General features: G+C 34.9%; 1 protein-coding gene across 1 annotated transcript in view; it reads right to left on the bottom strand.

The window, feature by feature from the left end:
* HOOK1 (hook microtubule tethering protein 1) overlaps positions 1 to 18,821 on the bottom strand; it is a 71,424-nt gene that overhangs the window by 10,572 nt on the left and 42,031 nt on the right. The window contains exons 11-20 of the mRNA XM_060624860.2: positions 13,479 to 13,619; positions 11,788 to 11,989; positions 11,131 to 11,241; positions 8,236 to 8,323; positions 8,096 to 8,156; positions 6,002 to 6,142; positions 3,697 to 3,790; positions 1,998 to 2,032; positions 1,380 to 1,462; positions 656 to 756 (exon numbers count right to left, since the gene is read on the bottom strand). Of these exons, the coding sequence (XP_060480843.1) occupies positions 656 to 756; positions 1,380 to 1,462; positions 1,998 to 2,032; positions 3,697 to 3,790; positions 6,002 to 6,142; positions 8,096 to 8,156; positions 8,236 to 8,323; positions 11,131 to 11,241; positions 11,788 to 11,989; positions 13,479 to 13,619 (1,057 nt within the window). The remainder of the gene's footprint in view (positions 1 to 655; positions 757 to 1,379; positions 1,463 to 1,997; positions 2,033 to 3,696; positions 3,791 to 6,001; positions 6,143 to 8,095; positions 8,157 to 8,235; positions 8,324 to 11,130; positions 11,242 to 11,787; positions 11,990 to 13,478; positions 13,620 to 18,821) is intronic.

Consider the following 18,821-nt stretch of genomic DNA (forward strand, 5'->3'; position numbering starts at 1 on the left):
TAAAAAAAAAAAACTTAAGAGCTAAAGATTCCATACTTTCTTAAATTTTTTTTTAATGTTTATTTATTTTTGAGAGACAGAGAGACAGAGTGAGCCCTCAGCACAGAGCCCAATGTGGGACTTGAACTCACAAACCATGAGATCATGACCTGAGCCGAAGTTGGACTGAGCCACCCAGGCGCCCCTTAAAATTCTTTCTTTACCATTTATTCATTTGTGAGAGACAGAGAGTGAGTGGGGGAGGGACAGAGAGAGAGGGAGACACAGAATCCGAAGCAGGCTCCAGGCTCTGAGCTGTCAGCACAGAGCCCGACATGGGGCTCAAACCCACAAACTGTGAGATCATGATCTGAGCCGGAGTCAGACGCCGAACCTACTGAGCCACCCAGGCACCCCACGATTCCATACTTTCTAATAGTCATCTTCTCTAATGAGGTCACTGCGGTCCCCGTATAAACTGTCCAAGAACAGCCCTGTGTTTGTTTTATATGATGCTGATGAGTGAGAGGGAGAGACTGTGAGGACTGACCCGCAAGGTAGGGTAGAGTCAGAAAAGGGACATGATGCATATTTAAGAGAGATGACCTCATGGGCGGAATGGGCCTTATGAGAACCTGAGTCAGAAGACTTGAGCTCTGAAAGGTAAGCCACTCACATTCCTTGCTTTCTCCAAGTACATTTTATATCTTTCCTCCATTGCTTTCATATCTTCATCTTTCTTCTGAAGAGCAGCTTCAAGTTCATTGATCTTTTGCACTATTATTGAAAATGAAATGAAACATGACCAATTTAAAATATTCCCTCCTCACACAAAAATTATAGTTATCTGATTATTTTCGAAAGGACTGATAAGAGAACTTAAAAATGTTTATTTCTTCTTTGTAGTGAATTCGTATCTAAAACCTTTGAACTACAACTAACATATCCTCAATCATTTCATATTATTTTTTCTTAAAAATATCTATAATCTGCTTTATCCAGCTTTTCTCCCTTCTATCAAGTGTTTCAATGAGCAAATACACTTCAGCATGTAAGCATAACCATCATAAGAAAATAAAGCAGTCTTTCTACATACTGTTTAAGGCTCAATTTAATTTTATTATAAATTATTTTATTTACATTTCCATAGTATTAATTCTATTATATGTTACCATGTTTGATACTCCTATATATCAATCAGTTCATTTTATTAAGACTTTTTCGCTTTAAAATCAGATCACTTGTTAAACACTGAAATCACTAAAACATTATCATGGTTCTTATTTGCAATGCACACATTTATGGAGTGTCTGAAAACTTGTACACAGTTCTTGCATCTTTCAACTAAAAAAAAGCAAGTCCTTAGTCGTAGTCTGATCCAGGTTTTTACAAATACCTACCATTCTGGTTTACATCTGGCTGAAGATCTTCAATGAGTTCTTGTTTCTTCTGTAATTCTTCCTGGACCTCAGTTAGTTTTTCCCTAAGTAGTGGAAAGAGCATGGAGTTTTGGAAGCAAACAGACCTGAGAATGAAAACTTATTTCTGCCACAGGACATTTGTGGACTGTGGCCAAATCACTTTCTGATCCTGAATCTCCTCACCTGTAAAATGGGCATAATACCTGACACATATTATAGGCTTGTTGTGAGAGGGTAAACTGCCTGACACATGACAGGTGCTAAAAATGTTAATTTTTCCCTCTCATCCTTGCTTCCTAAGAAAGTCGGAGGAAATATTTTATTGGTTAAACATCCCACATCTCCACATGTGACAGCTGTCTACTTTGTAAACTCTTCAAATGACATTAGTGATGGAAAAATGTAGGATTTGAGATCATTGACAGGCAGGCTGAACATTTTAGCGCGTTTTTCTTTTGACTTCTTGATGGCAGTGGTGTACATTCAATTGGCATCAGGGGGTTTCTCTTACAAACAAAGTCAGAAAAGGATACTAACTTTAGAAGTTTTTAAAACCCTTCCCCTCTCATATTTGAAATGAAATATCAGTTTACTTACATATGAGCTTCCAACTTCTGCTTTAGTTTGCTGGACTATAAAAATTAAAAAAAGTTGCTGTAAGATAACTATTGTGACAAAGATAAATTTTCCAGACATCAAAATCTCTTTACCTCCTTTTGAAGTGTATTATTTAAAATTATGAATTTTTTAACAATTTGTATTTCTAATAACATACTTGTAAAGACATAAAATTTCAGGTGTTTTTTACTTCAAAGGGAAAGGAAAGGAGGTTAGGAAATGACATAAGGATGAGTACAAGAGAGAAAGAAAAGTGCTTCATATTTCTGAATACCATGAAAATAAAATTTGAACTTGAAGAAAAATACCAAATGCAAGCTGAATGTGATATATTGAGGAGTATCAAACATTTAAATATCATTTTTTTAAATACATAATTTAAGATGTTAGGCCCTTAGTGAAGAATAGACTTAAATAATTATCTTTATAATAAAGCTTTATCATTATAAATGCAAGCACTCTAATATTAACATCAAAATGAAGAGGATTTTGTTAAAAAATAAAATTCAAAACATAAAACTTCCTCTTTAAAAAGCAGGAGTTTAAATTGCAACACTAGTTCTGTATCATCTACTGAAAAGTTGAAGGGTTTAAAATACAGAATCTGAAACATAACTAAGACACTAATAATTTATTTTTAAAAGATAAATAGAACACATTTAAAAACACCGCAATCCAAAATGTACTCTCTCAAAGAGATCCCATTTTAAAAGTATTCTCTATTGTGGCTTTAAAAAATATTCATATTAGAGAGGTTACAATACCGTATATATGCACATATGAGATGCCGCCATGCATGAGACGATTTCTATTTTCCAAGCCCCCAGGGAAAAAAGAAAAAATCATATAAAGCATATAACAGACAGAGAGGAAACACAACCCCTTCAGTCTTCCTTTTCACCTCTTTACTTACTCTTCATAGCTTTCTCCCCCGTCAACACAGATCTAACCACCTCAGCTTCCATCTAACCAGTACCTAACACACACAGAGCCCTGTCTTTTTGTTGTTGTTTCCATTAAATGCCTTCCTCCCTCTGTCGTTACTTCCTTCCCCCTGCATACAGAGCTCAAACTACAGACACACTGTCAGGTGCATTCAGGTTGGGGCTGTTGAGTTCTGCTGAGTCCTCTTCTCTCTGCCCCCACAATGTTTGCCATCGAAAACAGATTAGAAGCAGCAAGGCCACGAGTCGGCAGGGAAGAAGGGAAGAAATAAGAGGTGATGCTTTCAAAACTGCATTACGGTTTCTGTCCTTTGGAGGTTAGTATGATCCACTCCTATAAGGCTCTTTGGTAGAGATCATTTTCTCCCTCTCCCTGGTCCTGTTAGAAGTTTTCCTCAATTCTGACCACTGAGCACTCTCAACCAGGACTTTGCTGAGGCCCATCCTGTTGGTGTCCCAGCAGAGCCATGAAGACCTCACTGGCAGCACACCAGCAACCATGAAGTTAGGTGTAGCTGTTGAAGTAGGACAGATAGAAATCACCTTCAATACATACGATTAATTTATAGGCTCCAAGGTGGCAAAATCACAGCATCCGTTATGCAGATATATACGGTATTCAAGGGTACCCTCATTGATAAGGGCACTTTCAAACACAAGACGAATTTGGGCGTTAGGACCTCTCGCAGAGAGTCCACACGCAGCAGAATTATTACAGCTTTCAAGTTACTTACACTTTCTCCTTCAGACTTGGACCCTTGTTCCTGTAAAGATTTCTGGAGGTCCTCAATCTGCTGCTGCAATTCTCGGATGCGCTCTTTGCTCAGCCTATTGTAAGATGGATCATATACATTTATTTGTATGGAAAGTCAAAGTAGTTAAGGATCTATAAAGGTGCATTTGTGCAATTGGTGCATTTAATAGTAATAATGAAGGCTGAACAATTATCTGTGGCTAGGTTTAATATATAGTATAGTAGGCTACTTGCAAAGAAATATTTTTTAAAAAGAAGACATTTATCCAGGAAGTACATACACCCACATGTAAAAATTCAAGATACTTATGTGCCAGTTGCAAAAGCACATCATTTGTGCACAGTACTCACTGGTAAAAGAAATTAGAAAACTAGCTCAGTTTTCCTACAGTTGTATTTTAAAAAAATTTTTTTTAATGTTTATTTTTGAGTGACAGAGAGAAAGAGAGACAGAGAACTATCAAAGGAACAAAAAAGAGAGAGAGGGAGACACAGAATCCAAAGCAGGCTCCAGGCTCTGAGCCGTCAGCACAGAGCCCGATGCAGGGCTTGAACACAGGTCAGCACAGAGCCCGATGCAGGGCTTGAACACAGAAACCATGAGATCATGACCTGAGCTGATGTCGGATGGTCAACCGACTGAGCCACCCAGGTGGCCCCTTACAGGTGTATTTTTAATGAATGGGAACCAGGTTTCTTTTTGTTTCAGATTTCATAGTGTACTGACAAAGGTCACCGTTTTCCAACCATCTCTTCATAATTTTTTGTTTAAATTAAAGAGACTAACACTAGCAACTAATGCAGATTTTTAACTTGGCAAAACCTCATTCTTTAAAACCCTGCTTGAGAATTGCCTCTACTGAGGTTTCCATCAAGAAAGAGAATCTGTCTCTCTTTTCATGTATATATGACCCAACACACCTGCCCATTATAATGCCCCATTGTTCCAGTTATCAGACAATGTAATTATCTATTCATATGTCTATCTTCCTGTTTTAACTTTCTAAAAGCTGAAACTTTGTATCTCCAGTGCTGATATTGAATTGCAGAGGATAGTAATATTTGATGGTCCCTTCACAAAGCTAAAATGTTATTCTTTTTTCAACCACAGTTGATGTAATACTATATATACATGTTTGAGAAACCAGGTTCAAGTGTATCTAAAATTCCTGGTCTCTAAGATCCAATAAAGGTTGGTCAAATAAAACCACATACTTTTACTGAAAAATATGCCATATATAAGAGGCAAGTTAGCATAGTGTTCAAGAGTCCAGACTCCGGAGTCAGAATCACAGAAAGTTCAAATGTACAATCGAAACTTACTAGCTTATAACTTTGGATAAGTTACTTAACCTCCTTGAACCTCAGCTTCCTTATCCATAAAAGAGATAATTACAGTTCCTATTTCACAGAGTTACTGTGAGGTTTTTTGAGTTAATACCAAACAAGCGCTTAGAAGGTAATACTATATATTACCTTTAGTAAATAGTTTCTAAGTTACCAGTAAAAGAACTCCTACTTCTCTCTGGGATTTGCATAATAAATATATAATACCATATAACACTTGTGCTTTTAACAATTTAATACTTGTTTTTCGAGACAGTCTTACAATAGTTTTTTCTTAAAAATTTTCAGAAACATTGCTAACAGTTTTAAATGACAGCTGTTGAATGAACAGGAATTTTCTTTCCTAAAAAGTTAAGAATGTAGAAAAAATGTAAAATGTATATTTAGAAAAATTTAAAAATAAATTTTGCTTTTCAACATCAGGGAAGTGGCTGGCATATAGTGAACATTTTATCAATGTTATATATTTTTAATATTATAATTTTTAAGCCCCTCCTCAGTATCAGATAAGTACATCATTTGCTTTAAATATGTTATCTGTGAATCTTCATAACAACCTTCAAATAGGTATCACCTCCAGTTATAGCTGAGGACATTAAGTGTGAATTTAAGTAACTTGCCCAGAACAAAACAGTTAATAGGTTTAAATAGAGGTGGCACTCAAATTTGACTCCACAGTCTATGTTCCATCCAAGCACTGACTGCATTAGAAACCCAGATTGTCATTTACTCATTTGTTAAATTTTCTGAGAATTATGAAGACATATAAATGAAATTCAAGAATGAGAAACCTGGTTACTAAAGTGTGCTAGAAGCAACGGGAGTGAGAGACTAAACTCCTAACTATTTCGATTACGATGATATCTCCCTCTTCTGTGAGTCAAGATTTGGTGGCTTCCTAATGGAATCACTATGACAATTACACAAGAGTGGGTCACCTTTGCTCGGTTTCCAGTTCATTCATCTTGCGGTGCTTCTGTTCGAGCTGTTCCTGGAGTTCCTCAATACGTTCATTCTCAGTACCTTCCTGTTGTAAGCGAAGCATCTTATTTTCATGTTGCAGTCGAATAAATACTTCCCTGATGTTGAAAAGAAAATTTATTTTTAAATTTTTCTAAATATACATTTTACTTTTTTTTACATCCTTAGCTTTTTAGGAAAGAAAATTCTTGTTCATTCAATAACTGTCATTTAAAACTGTTAGCAATGTTTCTGAAAGTTTTTAAGAAAAAACCTACATATATTGTAAGACTGTCCTGAAAAACAAGTTGTGAATTTTTAAAAGCACAAGTGTTATATTATATTAAATATTTATTATGCAAATCCCAAAGAGAAACAGGAGTTCTTTCACTGGTAATTTAGAAACTATTTACTAAAGGTAATATATAGTATATCCTCAGAAAACATAAATTAAAAGCAACAGGTTTAAGAAATCAGTTTGCTTATGGGGTGCCTGAGTGGCTCAGTCAGGTGAAGTCTGACTCTTGATTTCGGCTCAGGTCATGATCTCACAGTTTGTGAGTTCGAGCCCCATATCAGGTTTCACACTGACAGAGCACCTTCACTCGCTCTCTCTCTCTCAAAATAAATAAATAAACGTAAAAAAAAAGAAATCAGTTTGCTTAATATTTTTATTTTTTTAATGTTTGTTTATTTTTGAGAGAGACAGAGAGAGAGAGAGCAAGGGAGGGGCAGAGAGAGAGGGAGACACAAATCCAAAGCAGGCTCCAGGCTCTGAGCTGTCAGCACAGCGCCCAACGTAGGGCTCGAACTTGTGAACTGGGACATCATGACCTGAGCCAAAGTTGGATGCTTAACCAACTGGGCCCACCCAGGTGCCCCTAGTTTGCTTAATATTTCTAAATATACTTTCATGATGACAGGCCTATCACTGTCTCTAGATTATTTTTGTTTAAAAAAAAAATCTTTATTAAAAGTTTACATACACATATTTTCTAAAATGCAAATGATAGGAATGATATTAAAGAAAAAAGTAATGTTCTCCTACCTGCCTCCCTAAATGCAATTTCTCAGAAGCAACTAATTTCAATTAATCTCAGTTTGTGTTCTTCCGAACGACAGCATCATGACTTTAAACTATAGACTCATATGGCTATTTTAAAGTGATATTAATATCACTGGATACTAACTAACAAGTTGCTTTCCAGTCCAACAGGTAAAGAGCTCTGTCTTAACAACAAAAGTTGAACAAAATGAAAGTCAACAAATTTGCAAGCTATACGCTAAGTGAAACAAGTCAGTCACAAAAGGCTGCATATTGTATGACTCTATGTATATGAAATTCTGTAACAAGCAAATGGACAAAGAGTCAATTCTTGGTTGCCTGGGGCTGGAGCTGGAGGAGAAGCAGGAATGAGGAATGACTGCTAATAGGGACAGGGTATCCTTCTGGGAAAATGAAATGTTCTCAAATTAGATGGCTGCACAACTCTAGGACTACACTAAAAACCACTGAGCTGTACAACTGTAAACGGGTGAGTTGTAGCTCAATAAATCTGCTTAAAAAGAATTTGAAGTAATAAATAAAACTCTTACCACAAAAAAGAAAACCATAAAAACTACCAGATTAGTCAAATGCCTACAAGTAAACATAGCAGTAAAATACGAAAATAAAAGCTGGTGAAGAAGAATCTCTAAAATTTATATTTTATTTAACTTCTGCTTAATCCTCCTGCTATATTTGACAGCCCCTCTCCTATTGGCTTCACCCACGTGGATTTAAAGGCCATGTATAAAAAGGGTTTTCCGTAGAGCTTCTGGGTAGGGAAAGAAGTTCAACACAGTAAAAGTCATATCATAAAAACCAGAATATCTCATTCAGCAAGTCTGTGAAATTTTACTTCTGATAAGACCTAAAACTGCTAAAGTAGCAATAACAATCTAAGAAGCTCAAGCAGATGAGACAAAGTATTTTGAGCTCTATGACTCATAAAATGGAACATTTTAAAGGCTAATAATTTTTTGAAAAGATTCACATTTCTAATATTATCAGTTAATAAAAACACATTTACCTGTATTCCACGGGCATAATCTCAGCAGCAAGATTCTCAAAACTTTTTGTAGCAGACGCATCTAAACAACAACAATGAAACATCAACATTCCAGAATTTCTATCATTAAAAAAAACTTTTCAAAATCCAACAAAATTCACCTGTTTGGTTTAGATGATCTTGCTGTACTTGTGAACATCGAAGCTCTTCATTTGTTTCTTTCAGAGTATCACGTTGTTCTATTAGTCTCTAAAAAAGAAATGTTTATATGAGCAAAACAATTGTTTCCACAAGAAATGTACTTTATGGTTATAACAATTTATCTTAGCAAACTAATTTCCTAATTGTTGCTTAGTTATTTAAAAATGACAATATTTTAGTTTTAGTGCTAAATCATGTAAATAATCTTTACCCAACACAAATCTTGTGATTTCAAAGATAATGTACCTTTGAACCAAACTGATGTAATTATGCAACAGAGTACAAATATGCAATTGTGGAGTAATTAGTAAAAAGTATGGACTCTGTAGGCAAATAGATCGTGGCTTGAATTCCAGGTTCCCTATTTCCTAGTTACATTATGTGGGGTGAGTTATTTAGTTCTTTGGCTTTAGGATCCACACCATCAAAATGGAAATGCTGATACTTAGATCCTTGCAAAGGTGTTCTGAATAGTGAGCGAGGTAAAGTTTGTGGTTATTTTAAGAATTGATGAGGGAGCTCCTGGGTGGCTCAGTCAGTTAAGCATCCAACTTCGGTTGAGGTCATGATCTCATGGCTCGTGAGTTCAAGTTCATGTCGGTCTCTGTGCTGACAGTGTGGAGCCTGGAGCCTGCTTCAAGTTCTCTGTCTCCCTCTCTCTCTGCCCCTCCCCTGCTCACGCTCTGTCTCTCTCTCTCTCTCTAAAATGAATCAACATTTAAAAAAAAAAAAAGAATTGATGAGCCATTATTGATTTTTTTTTAATTTTTTTTTAACGTTTATTTATTTTTGAGACAGGGAGAGACAGAGCATGAATGGGGGAGGGGCAGAGAGAGGGGGAGACATAGGATCGGAAGCAGGCTCCAGGCTCTGAGCCATCAGTCCAGAGCCGGACGTGGGGCTCGAACTCACGGACCGCGTGATCATGACCTGAGCTGAAGTCGGACGCCCAACCGACTGAGCCACCTAGGTGTCCCTGATTTTTAACATTAGGGTTAACTGTTTCTTTTTTACTTTTATGGGTTCTGACAAACGTATAATGTATCTATCACTAAAGGCTCATGGTCAATTGATTTTTAACAAGGGTATCAAGACAATTCAATAGGGAAAGAACAATAGTGCTGGGACAACTGAATACCACTCAGAAAAGAATGAAGTTGAGACTCTTATACCATACACAAAAATTCAAAATTTATCACAGAATAAATATAAGAGCTAAAACTATAAAACTAAAAGAAAACAAAAAACATAAATCTTTATAACCTCACATTATTCAATGACTTCATAGAAATACTACCAAAAAATACACAAAAGAATAAAATGGCTAACTCTGATTTCATCAATGAAAAACTATTCTGCTGCAAACCATACCATCAAAAAAGTGAGAAGACAACTCACAGAATAAAAGAACATATTTGCAAATCATACATCTGAGAAGGAGCTTATGTCCAGAATATATAAAGAATTCTTAGGGGCGCCTGGGTGGCGCAGTCGGTTAAGCGACCGACTTCAGCCAGGTCACGATCTCGCGGTCCGTGAGTTCGAGCCCCGCGTCAGGCTCTGGGCTGATGGCTCGGAGCCTGGAGCCTGTTTCCGATTCTGTGTCTCCCTCTCTCTCTGCCCCTCCCCCGTTCATGCTCTGTCTCTCTCTGTCCCAAAAAAATAAATAAAAAACGTTGAAAAAAAAAAAAAAAAAAAGAATTCTTACAACTCAATAATAAAAAGGCAAATAATTTAAATAGTATGTGAATAAGTGATTTGAAGAGATAATTTCTTCAAGGAAGATATACAAATGGCCAACAAGTACATGAAAAGATGCTCAAATTCATCAGTCATCACGGGAATACAAATCAAAACCACAATGGCATACCACTTCATAGTCACTAAGACAGCTAAAATTAAAAGGCTGGTAAGTGTTGGCAGGGATGTGGAGAAATTGGAAACCTTTACAAATTGCTGAGAATGAAAAATGGTTCACCTACTTCAGAATACAGTCTGGTATTTCCTTAAAAGGTTAAACATAGTTATCATATGATCCAGCAGTACCATTCATAGGTATATACTCAAGAAATGAAACACGTCTACATAAAAACTGTAAATAAACGTTCATAGCCATGTTAACTGTTTAATAGGCAAAAAGCAGAAATAGCCCAAATGTCCATAAAATGATGAAAGGATAAATAAAATGTGGTATGTCCACAGAATAGGGTATTATTCAGCATGAAAACAAAGTACTGATTCATACCACGAAATGGATAAACTTTGAAAACATTAAGCTAAATGAATGAATCCAGTCACAAAACCCACAAAGTGTATAATGACATATTCTGGACAGACTGGGCAAATCTATAGAGAAAGACAGTAGAGTAATGGTTGCTGAAGCTGGGCGGGAGGGAACCAGAACACAGAGCAGCTGCTAGTAGGCACACTGATGGGGTGAGGAGAGTGTTCTAAAATCTGACTGTGGTGATGGCTGCACAACTACAAATGTACTAAAAACTGCTGCATGGTACACTTTAAGTAGGCAAAATTGATGGCATATACATTATATCTCAATAAAGCCATCAAAAAAAATCCCACCTATGGTGCCTGCTCTCAAGGAGCCAACGGTCTAGAATGGGAACGCACGCACTGAGACATAGGGGCCTTGCCTCTGTGACTCCATCTTCCCTTGGGAAGGAAAGTAACGAAACTGTAGGGTGAATTCTTTCTACTTCCTTTTACACCAACACTCTAATTTGGAGAAAGACAGAAGAAGAACTGACTGATGTGACTTCCAATCTTAGAATAGCAAGGATAATATTAAAAACTAAAAGAAGACAGGCATATGACTTATCAACTGTAATTATGTTTACCTCTTTTTCCTTAAGTAAAGCTTCGTGTTTTTCTTCAAGCCGCTTCATTTCAAATGCTAGTGTATCTGCCCTTTTGGATTCAGAGGAAAGTTTATTGTGAAGATCTTGAACCTTTTGTCGAAAACAAGAGTATATAATATTAATAGTTTTTCAGAGGTCAATAAATGAGAAACTGATTGGAAATAAAACTTAGACTAAGAATATAATCCAGTAATCCTCAATAGTTGTGAAAATAGCATGTGGATAAGAGTTAACATAAATTTTAAAATACTCAAATAATAACTTAATAAAAAAATCATTCTTGTACTCTACTGTTTCTCTAGGTTGCTTGATAAATAGCTAAACAGAATATTACCGGCTATAGCTCCATTCTCTAGGCAATTATTATTAGTTACCAGAAATGCTAATAATAAGCAGTAAAATGCCTCCCAATATATACAAGCTCAGAAGAGAATAAAAAGGGGAAAGACCTAGATAACTCAACTATCAATCCTGGAATTAAAATTACAGGTAGGAGAAATCTGTCATCATAATAAGCTCACAGCTGGTTATAGGCAATGTTCTTCACCTCTCTATCATTCTTAAAGTATCAGAAGGAATAAGAAAGTTGAGCTCTTTCAGTTACAATGATTAAAAAAAAATGACATATTTTCTTACCTGCCTCTTGTACGTTTCTAATTGTGTACGTGCTGCATTTGCCTTCTTTAATTCTTCTTCTAAGCTGACTGTGTTATGCATATACATCATGTTTGTTTCTTGTAAAGTTTTCACCTGCTTGCGAAGGTCATTCAGATCTTGTAATTTCTGACGATACATCTCGACCGTTGATTCTAGTTTATTAGCTTTATCAGAGGTAGCCCTATAATAAAGCTACATGTTACTGGGTAAAAGCTAGTAAATGCACATAGCATTTCTATTCTGGCCCTAAAATTAGTCAGCTAGATAAACTATCAATTGGCTGAAACAACAGAAAAGAAAATCGGACAGACAGCAAAAGAATTAAACTGTGTGAGAACTTTAGAAAAAGACTCAAGTCCAGTGTGGAACCTTTTTGTTATAAAGGCATCAAAACAAAAATGCCTTAAATTTGACACACTAAATTATCAAACCGTTTCATACAGCACAATGTCTAAAAAAGAATGGTTTTGTAAATGTAACTGAACAATTCCAAGCTTCTCTGAAGCTTACAGGCCAATTTTGCTTTGTGTTTAACATTTAGTGCAGTTTTATTCTAAGTATTTGATATACTTAGGCAGTTGACTTATAATTTGTTTGACAAAGCACATCCCTTTAGAGTTGTGCTTACCTGGCCAACTAGAGCAAAAATAAATACATAAACCAAATCACTTTCCATCACATGCAAGTTCAAATGAATGGTAGGAAGATTTTGTTTCAAATGGACATAAAAACTGGGCAACAAAATGGCTAATTAAGAAAATTTAACAGAAAAGGCTCAGTAGGTTGAGGGTCTGACTTCAGCTCAGGTCATGATCTTGCAGTTCCTGGGTTCAAGCCCCATGTCGGGCTCTGTGATGACAGCTCAGAGTCTGGAACCTGCTTCGGATTCTGTCTCCCTCTCTCTCTCTGCCCCTCCCCTGCTGATGCTCTGTCTCTCTCTCTGACTCTCAAAAGTAAATAAAACATTTAACAAATTTTTTTAAAAAAGAAAATTTAACAGAAAATATAAAGAGCATATGGATAGTCTGTTTGCTTGACTAACAATTCATAGGAAAAGCTAAATATAAATTTTATATTGTCAAAGACAGTAAGAGAACCTTGGGATAACCCTGAAATAAATGTTAAGATACTTACCTATATCTATTTTATATCAAATGCCGAAATATGGATTGTGAGAATACTTTCCCTCATGTAAAAAGTTCACAAAATAAACTAATGAGTACAAGGAGATGAAGCTAAACGTATCTAAAAGTAATTCAGTTCACACAATCTTAAGAAAAAGATATCACTCCCCCCCCCCCCCCCCCCGCCTCAATCGGGCTCTGTGCTGTCAGATATGCTTGAAATCCATTCTTTCTCTCTCTCTCTCTCTCTCTCTCTGCCCCTCCCTGGCTGTGCGTGTGCTCACTCTCTATCTCTCTCAAAAAAAGAAAAAGGTATCATTTTGGGTTTACAAATTCTAATATGAAATTGTGCTAACAAAGATTGAATATTATCCTTAAACTGCAATTATTATCAACAAGCATAAATTAAGTAAAGACTAGGAGCCTGGAAAAAACTGATCAGTACTTGATATGTAGAAATAACCCTACGAATCCCTGATTAAAATATGGAATACTGAAATGACTAATAACTTAGAAGCGACATAATTATATTCAGACATGGCATACCTAAGGACATCTATTTCATCTTTCAGGGCTCTTGTTTCTTCAGCAAGACTAGTCAGTTCATCATTCCTATGTTGAAATTCAATTAGTTGCTTTTCAAGTTCTTCACAGTGAACACGATAATCATCTTTCGCAGCTTCAAGCCTTGCATAAACAAAATAAGTATTTATAATGTAATTTCCATTATTTGTTTTCTTACTGAGACATGAGCTTAGCAAGACATACTTTTAAAATGTTCTTTAAAATTCTACACTCAAAAGAAAGACTAAAAGAATAAGACACTTCTGGCTCCCGGATTTAAAACTGGCTGAGAATAAACTAATGTCCTGAATTTTCATTTTCACTTCTGAAATATGGTGCTTGGTTATCACTAGTTCTAAAAGGGGTTTTAATCTCAAAAGGTGAAGAGAAAATGTATAGATATATAATTACTCAAAAATATACATCGCGTGTGAAATGGTAAAATATTAACTCTAAGTAGACTATGGTAAGTTATGGATAAATACCTCAAACTCTATGGTAAAAACAAAAAGTAAGAAGATGGGGAAGTCTGGTGGCTCAGTTAAGCCTCTGACTCTTGAACTCAGCTCAGGTCATGATCTCACAGTTCATGAGTTTGAGCCCCATGTCAGGTTCTGCACTGACAGTAAGGAGTCTGCTTGGGATTCTGCTCCTCCCCCACTCGTTCGTTTTTTGTTTTTTTTTTTCTCTCTCTCTCTCTCAAAATAAATAAACTTTAAAAAAAAAAGGAAAAAGGCAATACAGTGTTTAACATCAAATATTAAAAAAAAATATTTGATTCCAAAAGAATGCAGGAAAGGAAGATAAAGGAAAGGAATAGATATGACAAATGAAAAACAGCAAATTGACAGACCTAAATACAACCATAACAAAAATTACATAAAAGGCCAATAGGTTAAACACACCAATTGAAAAGGCAGAGACTATCAGACTAAACAAAAAAAGCTCAAATATACATTAATTATACAAGGGATATTATAAACATAAAGACACAGATTAAAAGTAAAAGGATTTAAAAACACCATGAAAACAGTAAGCAAAGGAAATTGGGGTGGTTATGGTAACATCAAACAAAATAAATTTCAAGACAAAAAAAGTATTATCAAAGAAATGTTTCATAATTATAAAAGGGTCAATTACTAGAAAGCCATATCATCAACGTATATATATACCTAAAAATAGTTTTAAAATACATGAAACAAAAACTGATAGAATCAAGGGTAGAAATCCACAAATCCACAATCATTGTTTAATACCAGTCTCTAATGAATGACAGAACTAAACAAAAACAAAAGCAAAAAACTAAACATAAAAATACAGAAGAGATCTGAACATTATTAACCAACATGATTCAGTTGACATGTATAGAACATGTCAGTCAAAAATGACAGAACACACATTTTTGCAAGTGCACATGTAACACTAATCACAATGAAACATGATGAGCAATAAAATAAGTATTAATAAATATCAAAAGACTGCAATCCCATGCAATATGTTCTCTAACCATAAGAGACTTAAATTAGAAATCAGTCACAATAAGAAGTCTAGAAAAGCCTTAAATACTTGGAAATTAAACAACATGTTTCTAAACAACCCAAAAGTCAAGGAAGAAATCACAAAGGAAATTGGAAAATAATTCAGACAGAATAACAACAGAAAGACAACCAGTTAAATTTGGGGAACGTGGCTAAACCAGTGCTTGGAGGAGAATTTACAATTTTAAAGGCTTATATATTAGAAATGAAGAAAGTCTTAAAATCAATCCAAATTTCAACCTTAAGAGGCTAGGAAAAGAAGAGCAAATTAAATCCAAAGTAAATAAAAGGAAAGAAAGAAAGAACAGAGATGTACAACTAATAATACGGAAAGCTAATAAAGTTAATAGATTAATAACATTGATGAAACCCTAGTAAGAGTGATCAAGAAAAATGAGAAAAAATACAAATTACCAATACCAGGAATGAAAAAGCAAGCATCAGTATAGCTCCTACAGTCATTAAAAGGACAATGAAAGAATATTATGAACAACTTTATGCCAATAGATTCAACGTCTTAAATGTAAGCATATACCTTGAAAAGCACAACTTATCAAACTGACATAGATGAAACAGAAAATCTAAGAAGCCCTATGAGCACTGATGAAATTATATTGTCATTAAAAGCCCTTTCACAAAGAAAACCATAGGCTCAGATTGTTTAATATCATTCACACATAAACTCTTTCAGAAAACAGAGAGAATTCTTCCCAATTATTCTATGAGACTAGCAGAACTCTGACAACCTAAAAAAAAGGCATTACATGAGAAAAAAAGTTATAGACCAGTATCTATTATGAAGACAACCAAAAAAAAAAAAAAAATTCTCTCAATCTATAAGCAAACTGAATCTAGTTAATATATATGCAGAATAAGTATGACCAAAGTGGTCTAACCCTGAAATATAAGATTGTTCAACAATCAAAAAATACAACAATCATAATGAAAGAATGAAAAAGAAAACCACACTGTCATTTCAAGATGTAGAAAAATCATTTGACAAAAATCAACAATTAGTAATAAAAACTCTTAGCAAGCCAGAAATAAAGGGGAATTCCTTCAAACAGAAAAAAAACACATTATAAAACTTTACAGCAAGTATTATACTTGATGGTACTTAATTGAACATTTCCCCCCTAAGACCTGGAATAAAGTAAGATGTCTTCTCTTGTTCAATGCAAGAAAAATAAATACAGGGCAGAAATTAAAAGGAAGATGTAAAGCTCTATTAATAGATTAGATGACTATGGATGCCTTAGAATTTTCTACATAAACCATTTTCTAGAATCAATAAGTGAAGACATAAAAGTTTCAGAAGACATAAAAGTTTCAAAATAAAAGCTTGAGTTTCAATATATAAAAATTAATTGTACATATTAGCAGCCACTTTTCAGAATAATTTTAATTGTATTGGTAATAGCATCTACATGGGAATAAAGTTAACAAAACACAAAACTTCTCTGCTAGAAACAACACAATATTGCTGGGAGAAACTAAAGACTTAAATAAATGAAGATACCATGTTCATAGACGGTAATTCTCAATATAGTTAAGATATCAATTTTACAGAACCTAAATCATAATCACAGAAGGTTTTTTTAAATGGAAATTGACTGACAGATGTGAAAATGCAAAAAGACTTGGAATAGCCAAAACAAATTTTGAAAAGAAAGAACAAAGTTGGAATACTTATACTACCTGATTTTAAACTTACTTTAGAGCTAAAGTAATCAAGACCACATCATACAGGCATAAAGACAATCTGACCAATAGAAAACAACTAGAGAGTCCAGAAGATGAACCCAATTTTATGATACCATTTTTCATGAAGATACAAAGCAATTTGGAGTAAAATTAAAATATCTTCAATGATCCAACTGTAACGACTAGATATCCATATGGAAAACAAAAATAAAAATAGGGACGCCTGGGTGGCTCAGTTGGTTAAGTGTCCAGCTCTTGATTCTGGCTCAGGTCATGATCTCACCATTCATGAGATGAAGCTCTGTGCTGGGCTCTGTGCTCTCAGCACAGAGCCGTGCTTGGTATTCTCTCCCTACCCGCACCCCTTCCCTGCTCATGTTCTCTCCCTCTCAACATAAGTAAATAAACTTTAAAAAATAACAAAATAAATAAAAAATAAAAATAAATAAAGCTTGACCTCCATACCTTACACCATTGTTTTAGAAAACAATTCAAAATGGACTATAGCCTTAAATGTAAAAGATAAAACTGTGAAGTTTCTAGAAGAGCATAATAGAGAGTATCTTCATGGCATGGAAGTAGACAAAGATTTCTTGGACAATACACAAAAAACCACTAATATTAAAAATATTGACAAATCAGACATCATCTAAGTTAAAAACTTTTCCTCTTTGAAAGACCCCATTTAAAAAATGAAAAGGCAAGTCAAAGAATGAGTGAAATATTACTACGCATATATCTGACAAAACGATTTGTATCCAAATTTTTAAAACTTCCTACAACAAATTGATAATGACAAACAACCCAATTTAAAAACAGCTCAACAGTGTGAAGAGACACTTCACAAAGTAAGATATATTGCCAATAAGCACTTGAAAAGGGGCTTATCACATCATTTGTTGTCAGAAAAATGCCAATTAAAGCCATAATGAAATACTACTACATTTTCCCTGAAATGTTTAAAGTTAAAAAGACAGATAAGAACAAAATATCCTACCAGACAGAACAACTAGAGCAATAAGCAGCAAACTCTGCTCATAGAGTATAAAATGTTATAGCCGCTTTGGAAAACGGTTTGGCAGTATCTTTTACAATTAAACAGCTAGTGCGTAACTCAGCAATACTGCTGTATGTATTTACCAATGGGAAATAAGAAAACGTATGTCTTTAAAAAGTCTTGTATTATCATGTTCAGACTAGTTTTACTTATATTAACCCCAATTGGGAAACCCAAAATGCCCATCTAAAGGGAAATGGATAAATAAAAGTGTGGTATAATGTAGAATAATTCCAAATATTTGAATACTATTTAGCAATAAAAAATAATGAATTACAGATACATTCAAAACATAAATGAAGCTCACAAAAATGCTGAGCAAAAGAAGCCAATCACCAAGAAGTTCATGCTGCATTATTCAATTTATATGATGCTCTAGATTAGAGAAAACTAATCAATGCCGAAAACTACTCAGAAGAGTAATTAGCCTCTGGGAGGTAGGGGTTGACTGGGAAGAAGCATAAAAGAACTTTTTTCAGTGACTGAAATGAACCATATATTGATAAAAGTGTGATAACACAAATGTATGCTGTTGTTAGCACATTAAATTGGACGCAGTATTTCTTCATTTCACAACATGTAAATGTTACCTTGTAAAAGAACCATAAACATACTGAAGTCTAATAATATTTTGTATTAAAAAGGTAAGACTGCAATTCTTAAATTGCTTTCTATGTGTTTTAGGATTAAGTATATGAGAATATATGTTCAGGAAAATGGGAGCCAGGTTTCTCACCACTGGAGGAGTTGACAATATGGAAATGCAGATCAGAATGAACCCCGAAGACAGGGGACTAAAAGGAAAGATGTCAATATGAACTCACTGTTCATACTGAGAAACAGAATAAATGCAGACATGTGTATATTCCAGCGTGTGGACACAGGCAAGTGTGAACATCGGTCGTAGGAACCTGTGCTAGTGTATTTCCTAGCTCTGTACTCCAAAGTGGCCTAGAAGCAAGGACCAAAACACTCATTTGGAGCACAGGTCTTTGTTTCTAAATAACATTCTCCACTAGAAGGAAT

This window comes from Panthera onca, chromosome C1 (genome assembly GCF_046562875.1).
Source record: "Panthera onca isolate mPanOnc1 chromosome C1, mPanOnc1 haplotype 2, whole genome shotgun sequence".
Lineage (NCBI taxonomy): Eukaryota > Metazoa > Chordata > Mammalia > Carnivora > Felidae > Panthera > Panthera onca.